At 39.6% G+C, this 11558-nt stretch overlaps 1 protein-coding gene across 1 annotated transcript; it reads left to right on the top strand.

Moving 5' to 3' along the window:
- Window positions 1-5254: 5254 nt before the first annotated feature.
- On the top strand, window positions 5255-9705 carry LOC116195160. Its single transcript, XM_031524142.1, has 5 exons — window positions 5255-5912; window positions 6087-6598; window positions 6745-7161; window positions 7276-7323; window positions 7691-9705. The coding sequence occupies exons 1-5, from the start codon at window positions 5290-5292 to the stop codon at window positions 9145-9147; spliced, it is 3057 nt and encodes a 1018-aa protein (XP_031380002.1). The 5' UTR covers window positions 5255-5289; the 3' UTR covers window positions 9148-9705.
- The last annotated feature ends 1853 nt before the right edge of the window (window positions 9706-11558 follow it).

Here is an 11558-nt window from a genome sequence, read left to right as displayed (position 1 = left end):
AAAGATAGAAAAGCGAGAGCAAGAGGAAAAGATACAACAAGTGGTAACTATTTTATTGAATAGGTTGGGGCCTGGGGGTTGTTTGGAAAATTCCAACTGTATGTATATATATATATATATATATTTAATTGGGTTGTAATAATAAGGTAGAGGGAGAAAATAAAAAGTAATAATTGTGTTGTTGAATTATGAAAAAAAGTGAGAAAATTTAATGAATAGTTAAGAGAAAATAATGATAGTATTCTTGAATTGTGGGAAAAATAATGAATAGTTGAGATAATTTAATATTAAAAATTAAATTTAATGGTTAAAAAATAAAATAATAATAATAATAATAATTGTATTGTTGAATTGAAGATAGATAGAGTTGAATGAAAAAAAAAACTCCAAAATCAAACAAAGCCTAATTACTCAAAATGGTAAATTGCACTGGTGGTCCAAAATGTTTTACAAATGTTTTAATATGGTATAAAAAGTTTTTTTTGCTATTTGATGGTACAAAATGTTTCAAAGTTGTTTCATTATAGTACAAACCGTCATCTCGCCATTGACGCCGTCAAACAGACACTGATGGTGCAAAATTGATTTTTGTTGAACGTTACATGATGGTGCAAAATGTTTTGAAGTTGTAACTTAATAGTACAAAATGCTTTACGTAAGTTACATGATGGTGTAAAATTTACAATCTTGTAAAGGACGGCTTGACGGCATTAATGGCGAGATGATGGTTTGTACTATACTGAAATAATTTTGAAACATTTTGTACCATCAAGTAGCAAAAAAAAAATTATATCATATTGAAACATTTGTAAAACTTTTTGGACCACCAGTACAATTTACCGTTACTCAAAAATTCTAATTTTGTACTTTATATCATTTCTAACACGAGTTTTTGAAAATTACATAGAAAAGCACTAATTATTAATTTTGCATCGCATCTAAGGTGCCATCACATACTTCGTCAATACTTAGCAAAAAAAATTACTCCGTTAATTTTAACAAAATTATTGACGTTGTACTTGACATTAACATGTGGCATATGGAGGTTATTTGAGTAGTGCCAAGTTAAAATTTTTAAATAATACCCTAGCTAAGTGGAAGATGAGGAAGTAGGACAACAATGAGGCCCTTACTAGTGCCTACGATTGCCGCAACTAGGTCCCTAGCAGCCACACAAGGCGCTGGTGGCCTCTGGTGAGACCCCCAATGCCTAAAATTAAAGAAAACAAATGACAATTTATGAAAAATGAAATGAAGAAGGGAACTGGTGATTGGGGCCTCCTAACAACCACTAACCTCCTAATCGAGGTTATCGGTAACCTTTGTGGTCACCGACAAACTTGATTGGGAAAGTGGTGATCATTGGCGAGGTCCTACCGGTTGGTAATTGAAAGAACCTCAAAATCCTGATCAAGTAGGATGCTTTCAATTCCAATACATGGGGCCTTTCTGACAGACACCCCCTCCATTTGAGGTCCCCGGCGACAATTGAGATTGCTAGTGACCACGATTTTGGGGTGATGGTCGACTAGGCCTATCGCCAACCCTACTCTTCTTTTTCCTTTTACAAATTCTCTCTTTTTTATTCAGCAGTAGGAACCTTATCAGAGGCAATCACTACCACCGTTTGGTCTTAGGTTACCATTGAAGTTGTTGTCTACCCTGATTGAGGCGACAATGGCCCTTGGCAAGGCCCTCACCGCCAGGCTCTGCCACTTCCACCACTTAGTCATGACTTTCTTTTTTATTATTTGTTTAATTTTAAATTTTTCATAGTAATTTTATTAAATAAAAATAAATTGGTATCCACTTGAACAATTTCCATGTGTCACATAGTACTATTAAGTGCACATCAACTAATTCAGTTAAAATTGAACATGACAATGTGCTAAACATATAGAAAAATCAATAATTGGTACTTTTCTATGCAATTTTCAAAAATTTATGATAGAAATGTTACTAAGTGCAAAACTAGTTGTTTTTTGGGTAATTAATCCTTATTGAATTTACTATTATGTCATTAATTTGATGGCTCTTATAAATTGAAATGCGTGTAATTTATAGACTTTTCGGGAATATGAAAGTGGCATGAAAGTCATAATAGCAGAGAAGCTTTTTTTTTTTTTTTGTCTTGGGTGAAATACAGTAGAGAAGCATTAATTCTTAAAGTTCAACCATTCGGTAAGAATATATATTATATATTTACCCGTATATATAACAAGGTTCTGTTTTTCCTTGTTTTATAATGGATCATTTATATATATATATATATATATGTATATATGACATATAGAATGGATACAAGCTAGACTGCTATTGAAAAGATACAAACACTGGATCGTTTTCTTATAATTTCATCAGCGTACTATAATCTGTATTAATTTATAAAAATTATAGTTCAGACAAATAAACACTACAAAACTGCAATCTTTCTGACATATTATGGAGTGCATACAAACACAAATATACAAAACATATCAACTATTCTACATATACTTTCATTTTTTTTTTGAGTTCCCAATCCAGTATTGTATTGTGTTAATGTTTTTCAGTGAAACAAACGGGCCTTAATTGGAATGAATTTTCCGTTTACTCACATGCAGCAAATTGCAAAATTGAAATATTTTAACTTGCACGTTTTATATTGCAATTCAATGAATGTCACTTAATGTGGATGCATAACTTTCATTATATTTTTCATTTGAAAAGGTATACATTTTTAGTCCAAAACATCTGTTTTTATGGATACACTTCACTTTTCCCACTCAATATCCTAGTTTCCAATGTATCACAAAACTATTTCTAAAATGTTAACACGATCAGGAAATTAAAATGTTCTCTGCGGCATATTTTTTCTCGTTCAATTTTTCATGATCAAAAGGATTTATTTATTACCCTTTTAGCGGGGGGTGGCTGTGTTGTTTAAGAATGAAAAGGATCGTGAAAAATGCACCGAAAAAAAAAAAGAGGATCTTGAAAAATGAAAATGGTGGAGAGAATAGGACAACTGCTGCAAATGAAGTACTAATAAAGCAGAGAGAAGATGCAGTACAGAGAAAAAGCGCAGAGAGAGGGGGAGAGAGAGAGAGATGCTTTTTTTTAATGAAATGATTTTATTTTATTTTATTTTTATTAATAAGATATATATTCCTTAATTAAAACAATAAAACTAAACAATATCAATGTGACTACACAAAAACTTTCTGAAAGTGTACGTACGTGGATCGATGGGAACGTCGTTAATCTCCTCAATATTCAAAAAAGATGATCTTGCAGCGAGACGCAGACACCCAGAGGGAGGGAGAGAGAGCGCGTGCAGGGTTAAGGATGACACAAAATCTGCCATCCGAAAAAAGTGATGGAGACACACACACGCATTGATTGATTGATAAAAAGAGAACAAAATAATTTCAAGAAAAAGAACAGAAGAAAATAAAATCATTTGCCATGTTATTACACCCTTTGATTTAAGGATTAGTGACAAAATTCATGTTTTTCTAAGTCATTAATTAACTCAATTGTCTATCAGTGTCTTCTAATTGGGACAGTCTCAACTATCACAATTGATTTGAGCAAATGTTTGTGTGTATCACAACTTATTAAACAAATGTTTGTACATACGGTTTGCCTATTTGGCATTTGGAGTGTCATTGATTATGCGGTCAAATAGATAGAGAGTGACCAGTTTTATTTAATTGTAAATTACTTGCAAACATTACATAATATGTACATAATGGTTCATATGAATTATATCGAATTGATGGGCTTCGGTCCCCCAGGATTCACCCCAAAAAAAATAAAATTATATCAAATTGAATGTTTCTCGAGACCATCTATCTTAATCACATGCAACCGGACTGATCATAAAACTTAGTCACATATGAGATGGAATCCTCGATACTAATGATAATAAATTAAGTAGTAAGAATCAGCGGAGACATGTTGGGACGTATCAATTGCAAAGGAGGGAATGGCCAAGCCAAGAAGAGAAGAGGGAAGATCAGTGATAATGGGGTGGTGGGGAGCAGTGGCATTGATTCGTGCAGTCCTCGTCGGTCCATCATCCTCTCCTCTCCTCATCATGCAATGCAATGCAATATAATGCAACCCTCTTCCCCTCTTTTTCTCTCCCGTTCTTTATCGGGTAATATTAGATGAGTATTACTCAATCACATAAGTATATAATACTTAATGAAAATCTTAAAAGTAAGAAATTAATTCCATAACAAACATATAAATTCATATTTTTAAATATTCTGATTGATTATAAATTTAAAATTTCTGCTTATCCCCTCACACCCCCAACAACATTACAAAGATCTCTCTCTCTCTCTCTCTCTTCACAGCTCAGTTTCCACTAATTCACTCTCCTCTCTCTCTCTCTGTGGCCTTTCTCTTCTCTATATGGTGTCTGCATATTACAAAGCAAATGCAAGACATCTCTATCATCTGATCTTAAAACCCCAAATCAAACAACAAAATGACATTCAAAGCTCAGCTCTCTCTCTCTCTCTCTCTCTCTCTCTCTATCTATCTATAGGTCTCGAGATAAAAGAATGTTAACTATGATCCTTTTTTTAAATTTTAAGAGCCGCTTTTCTCAGTATCAGTACAATCATTACTGCTCTCCTATCTAATCTCCCGCTTTCCCCTTCCTATATAGATAGATGGATAGATAGATAGCTAGCTAGCTATTACCTAATAATAATGCCTCTGCTCGGCTCAGCTCAGCTAGCTGATCCAATCTATGTCCACACTACTCACAACACATCCACATATCTATAATTCTCTCTCTCCCCGTCTCTTTTTATTCTCGGCCGGCTGCTTGCTTTCACTTCATTAGTTGTCAAAAAATGACACATCAAAAGCCCATCCCCCTAGCTACCTACCTGTGCACTCCCATTGTATGGTCTTATTGTTAACCTTCCCCATAATCCAATCAACTCCCCCTACCCCTTTTGTTATGTCTCATTCCCTCCCTCTTTATCATACATAAATACATTGCTTGTTATATATTATTATATAGCTGCCCCACCCCACCCCTTTAACAAAACAAATAAAGAGCACGTTGAAACCCAAAATATATATATATATATATATTTAATTCTCTCCTTTTCATTTCGTATATATATTATATGGTATTAATTTATGGTAAATTTTTAAGGTTATTGTAGTTTTTGATAAGACCGCTCCTACTATTTGGTCTTCCTCTGTTTTTGGGTTGGGCGGGCGGGTTTGTGTTCTTGCTCTCTTTCTTGGGTCCATGGTGATGAATTGAATTCGCAAAATATGGCTGACACCAAATTATCAGACACCCCAAAGAAGCAGCAGCAGCAGCACCAACCGCAACCATCCCAACCTCCTCAGCCCTCCTCTTCTCCCGCCTTGGATCCACTCGACGATTCCGCGGAGACCCGACAGCAGCCTCCTCCGCACCATCAACACCAGCCCCCGCCTCCCCCCGCAGCGGTTGTGGTCACCGGATCACCGTTCATCTCCGCCCCGCTCTTCATCCCGGCTATCGGGGCAGGCGGTGCGGCAGGTGCGTACGAGCAGTTCGAAGCGGTGAATCCAAAGAGGCCGAGGTTCGGCCAGTGGAAGCTGCTGACTTCACCGACTCATCACCAGCTGCCCACCAAGCAGGCAACCCAGATGGCCGGTCTGCCCTCCGAGTCGAGCCCTTCCCCGACCCATAACATCCCGCAGGCCCATGTCACCACCGCTTCCTCCTCTGACACGGCCTCGTCTCCCACCACCCACTCTCCCATCCCCGGCGGGGGTACTGGACATGAGACCAGCAAGCCCGAGGGTGGCGCCGGAGAGCAGCCAGGCTTCCACCACCAACACCATCATCCCCAGTTCCGCAAGGGCAAGTACGTTAGCCCCGTGTGGAAGCCCAACGAGATGTTGTGGTTCGTTTCAAAATTCCTGCCACTGATTTTTTTTTCATAAATAATTAAATGCTGTCGGAATTAATTTTACCTAAATGAATTTATATATTACATAAAAATGCTGCATTTTCTCTATAAAAGAAGAATTGGAGCTAGGGAATATTTTTATATGTGTCTTGGTTGCTGTCTTTCCAGGTTAGCTAGGGCTTGGAGGATGCAGTATCAAGGTGGGTCGGCAGAATCTGACCCCGCCGGCCAAGTCGGCGTCGGCGGAGATGCGGCTGCGGGGCCTCCTGGGAGGGGGAAGACGAGAGCTGAGAAGGACCGGGAAGTGGCGGAGTTTCTGAACAGGCATGGAGTCAACCGAGACGCGAAGACTGCGGGCACCAAGTGGGACAACATGCTCGGCGAGTTCCGGAAGGTGTACGAGTGGGAGAGGGGCGGGGAGAGAGAGCAAGTTGGGAAGAGCTACTTCAGGCTCTCTCCTTATGAGAGGAAAATCCATCGGTTGCCCGCTTCTTTTGACGAGGAGGTCTTTGAGGAGCTCTCCCAATTCATGGGGCCCCGAATGCGAAACCCACAGAGCAGAGTCTCCAGCAGCATTGCCGGTGCCGGAGATGAGGGACGTGCAGCAGCTGGTCTCAGTGGCGCCACCAGTAGGGTTCCTCTGCCGCCTTCTTTCAAGGACGATGAACTACCTCTCACAGGTATCGTCGGAAAATTACATCGGACTGAACTAGGTCAAGATGTGTAGGGTTTCATATATCACAGATTAAATGCTCATCCACTACGACTCCTTGACACATTAATCAAATTGGTCATGAGCTTTCTCTTTTCGGCCATTTTTGTGCAGCAAGAGCAAAACAACTAGCCGTGACGGCTGGAATGGAAACATTCTTCCCCGGGAGTGGTAGAGGTAGCCTATTGCTAGGGTATGAACCCGCTTCATCCCTACTAGACGTCATTGGCCCGTCATTGGCATCGAGCAAGGAACTCCGTAGGATTGGGAAGGTGAGGATGACATGGGAGGAATCAGTGAGCCTGTGGGCGGAGGAAGGCGAGCACCACCGTGGTAGAGTGAAGCTCCAAGGGTCCATGAGCTTTCTCAATGCAGACGAGCTGACCTACTTCGATGAAGCCACGGTGGCTTGCCCTATGGAGGCCTTTGAGGATGGGCCTTTCAGGGGGTTCTCCGTTGATCGGTTTGTCCCGGGTCAGCAGGTCAAAGTCTTCGGCAGGAGAAAATCGTCTTCTTTAGCTTCTGCTTCAGGTTGTTATACATCTATTCAATCAATGCCGCACAATCGTAGGTTGAAGCAATTCTTGTTTTCCGGGATTTGTTATGATATTATCTGTCGTTAATAATAATACTCCTCCATCGCAGGTTTCCCAGAAAGGGTGCAGCTTCCCTCAGCGGAACCCTCAGTAAGATGTACGTGAAACAGACGTTTATATTTACTATTAATAAATTTTATGATTTATTTTCGGTGAACAATTTTATGGTCTTTAATTTAAATTTTGAAGTCTTTAGATGTTGAGGTCTTGCATCTATTCTCATGATCAGTCACATAGACAGACCAGCTGCGTAGTCCTACTCATATTGACATATATGTCCTGACATATTTTGGCTGATACATTCACCAGTCTAATGTTCATAAGCAAAAAACCAGAATTCTCAGTCGATTGAAAGGATTAGCTATATGTTTATAGTAAAAGTATCTCGAGTTCTTAGAACTTACGTCTATATAGTATATATATCATATATACACCAGACATTGAAGTAAATTGTCATGTTGCAGCGGTTCCTCCATGGGAGTTCCAGGACCCTACTGACTACTATGTGGGCTGCTTGAGGGTCCCGCCCCCTACCCTCCCAAGCCTGTTTGAGCTCTCGTGGTACCTCCAGGAGCCGCCGCCTGAGGAGCTTCGATTTCCTCTACGAAGAGATGTCTATCGAGACCTGCCTCAAGGCAAAGAAACCTTCTTCATCACTTCCCATGAGCCATTGGACTGTCGAGCCTTCACATTCGACATACTAAGCCCTATCATCCGCAACGACCCTGGAATAAGCATTCCCACTGCCTCGAGCCGAGACTCATTTATCGGGCTATGGGATGATTGCATCAATCGGGTTGTATCCAAGTTCTGCCCCATTGAGATTGTTATGATCCGCAAGCCGTCAAGCTTGATTTCCGAGACACTGCAAGACCAATGGCCCAACGTGACAGGATTCTTGCGAAACTTCTGTTTGTGGAGAGGGGAGGAGACGGATCAACTTAGGGATAGCTACATCGAGCCATCTACATCAATCATTGGAAAGTTGTTATGGACTTTCGCGGATCTTCCCTACATTTTGGGCTACTATGCAGTGGCGTACATGGTGACATTCTGCGCATTGAGCCGATCACAGGATCGCATCATTAGAACTGACCTATACTCCCTCGATCTCACCTTGCCATCTGATAGGATGAAGGCACTAATCCCATGCTATCGTATAGCTGGCCTACTAGCCCTGCTAGGCGATCGCTGCTTCAACAATATGGCAAGTTACAAGCTCTCCCCTTATAGCGATTTTGAGAGGATTGACTTGGGTAACGGGAACATCATCGAGATGACACCCAACACTGTCACGAGAGTATTCACATCAAAGCGGAAGTGGGCTGCAGTTAAGGAAATATACGACTTCCTCAACCAGCGAGTGCCACATGCAGAGTTCATAGTCCAATCATCAGAGAAGGATCTAGCTCACGTGTTCAAGCCGAGAGGGATCAAGTCTAAGCCTGTGAGCTTTGAGCAGCTAGTGGAGGCCCTAATGTACGTGACAAAGGCACTGGTGGCGCTCCATGACTTGTGCTTTATGCACCGGGACTTAAGTTGGGATAAGGTGGTGAGGCGGGTTGACAATGAGGGTGAGTGGGTGGTCTGTGGGTTCGACGAGGCAGTGGCATCCCCACAGATATACCCTCGTGGGGGGGAGCTGGTGGCTCGCGGAGCACACGCACCTGAGATGGGGCGAGGCCTGCACAATGTGAAGGTGGACGTATGGGGAGTTGGGTACCTAGTGAAGACGTGTGGGCTGGATGGCGGGGTCCCGAAGCTGCTGAGGGAGCTTCAGAATCGGTGCTTGGACCTTAATCCTGAGCATCGTCCCACTGCTGCTGACTGCTACCACCATCTCCTCCAGTTGCAGTCAGCTTTCCACACGACGGCGGCACCTAGTGGTGTAGGGGGCAGCAGTGGCGGTGGAACATACTGATGATAAGATGGATGCAACGGTCTGGAAGATTTTGCCTTGACTAGCTATACTTGGGCTTTAGCTCTGCCCTAGCTAGCTTCCTAATCGAGAAGCGAAACGGTGATAAATTCTTTAGGGCTTTTCTACTACTTATCTCAAAGGCTGAAGGATCAACACACTCAACTCGCCATATCTGCACATAAATAGCCGGAAGGCGGAAGGTATATATATATATGTTACTACTCTTTATGAGTTTCTGTCGAGAGTAAATCATCATGCAGGTAACACACAGAAGATGTGCTTCCAACTTATTTAGGAAATTAATTTGCTTTGTTACTGGGCAGTATTGTTCAAAATTAATTGTTTTAGGTCACTTTGGAGGCTTTTGGATGATAGAAAGTAAATTTCATTTGCATGTTTGGTGGAGTTAAGAGTTTTAACCAATTTTGGCTTCAAATGTACGAGGATGGAAATTTTTTTGTGGATCTATTGTGTTTTTCGGATAAAAGTAGAGCTAGATGCATCTAATTTTTTAGTGAGATCATAGGTGTCAAATTTATAAATTGAGATTAATTTTTATTCCGACATTGCTTTGCCTTTAGCCTTGAGATGTTTCAAGTAAACTTCAAAGTATTGCACTGCCTGTGAAATCAGAGGTAGGTAGATTAGAGTTTTGATTAGTTAAAATATTGTCGAACAACGGGGAAGATTGCCCTTCTTTATCTGTTATTATAATATATATATATATATATGGTAAATTACATTGGTAGGCTAAAAAATTTTAATAATGTATTAGACTGATTCAAAAAGTTTTTTTTGCTACTTGATGGTACAAAATGTTTCAAAGTTGTAACATGATAGTACAGACCGTCATCTCGCCATTGATGTCGTCAAACTGACGCTGATGGTGCAAAATTAGTTTTTGTGAGGCGGTACATGATGGTATAAAATGTTTTGAAGTTGTAATTTAATAGTACAAAATGTTTTACGTAAGTTATGTGATGGTATAAAATTTACAGTCTTGTAAATAACGATTTAACGGCGTCAATGACGAGACGACGGTTTGTATTATCATGTTATACTTTTAAAATATTTTATACCATCAAGTAACAAATTTTTTTTTTAAAATCACCAGTGTAATTAATCTATATATATGGATTTGCTAAACTAAAACGCATACATATATACATATAGATGCGCTGTAGAATAGATGTATGTACATGATAATTTTGATTTGAAATAATAGAAAAGAAGAAAGAATGGAGGGAAATTTGATGGGAGAAGGGGTCAGGGTCAGGGTCAAAACAGGTCATGGCCAGGGGTCAGGGTCACGTCCGTCAGGAGGGGAGGGGAGGGGAAGGATGAAAATGGCGGCGGTGGCAGGAGCTGCTTACTGGCGGATGCCTTGCCTGTGTGTGCAGATGCAGATTGGGAAAGGGACCTCACAATCACTCGTTTTCGGTCACATCAAAGCCAATGTTCAAACTTGCTGTCCAACAGTGCTTTTCTGTTTTTAGGGTTCCGCTGGGAATATCTCCAAAAAAAAAAATGCGGGTAATTTTTGTGATAAGTATCAAAATGAACTTGCAATTATGAAAAATTGCAGTTAATTTAATTAACCTGCAACCCATGAAAAATTGCAGGTAATTTAATTAACTTTCAATAAAGAACTTGTATTAAAGTTTCATGTTTTATGATTTTCAACTATTTTATTTTCCTAAATATATATTAAGTTCTCTTATTGACGGTGGATCGGGGAGGAAAATTCTACTGCGAACATTTGTTCATCTAGTAGGGGTGTAAGGGAAAACCCAAAAGCCTAAAATTCGGGGGGAAAAAAAACCCTAATATGACTCAAACCAAAAAATCTGTTCATGAATTTGGTCAGGTTTTTTCTTTGTATTCGATTCTCAGGTTTTAGGGAAGTACTCGACGGGGAGCGACCTTACCCAAATTTATATATAATTAATATTATTAGTGATAATATTCATATTATATTATTACAATCTACACCAATTAAATAAATCGAAAACAAATAATACACTATACTCCATAATCCCTAGAATAATCCTATATTTAATTTTGGTTCTATCATATCGGGCCATCTCTAAATATATATTATGATCAAAATTCTTTTTTATTTTGTACTATTTTAAAATGCTTTTGAATTGTACTATCTAATTCATTTTTTTCTTTTCTTTTTGGTAGGAATAACTCTTATCCCTTAACTCTTGTTTGATACGCAGAAACGAAATGGAATAGATTTTATAGAATGAAATGTTAATGGTACTGAGAGATTATAATTCTTTTGTTAATATGTCAATATGAAGTAATATGATGATAACACTGGATATATTTACCAAACTATCACCATGTTAACGAGGCTTGGTGTAGTGACATAAGTCACCGACATAAGTATTGAATTTGATTAT

Source organism: Punica granatum, chromosome 2, assembly GCF_007655135.1.
Source record: "Punica granatum isolate Tunisia-2019 chromosome 2, ASM765513v2, whole genome shotgun sequence".
Lineage (NCBI taxonomy): Eukaryota > Viridiplantae > Streptophyta > Magnoliopsida > Myrtales > Lythraceae > Punica > Punica granatum.
Note: the sequence above shows the minus strand (reverse complement) of the source record. Positions and strands in the feature narration are given on the sequence as shown.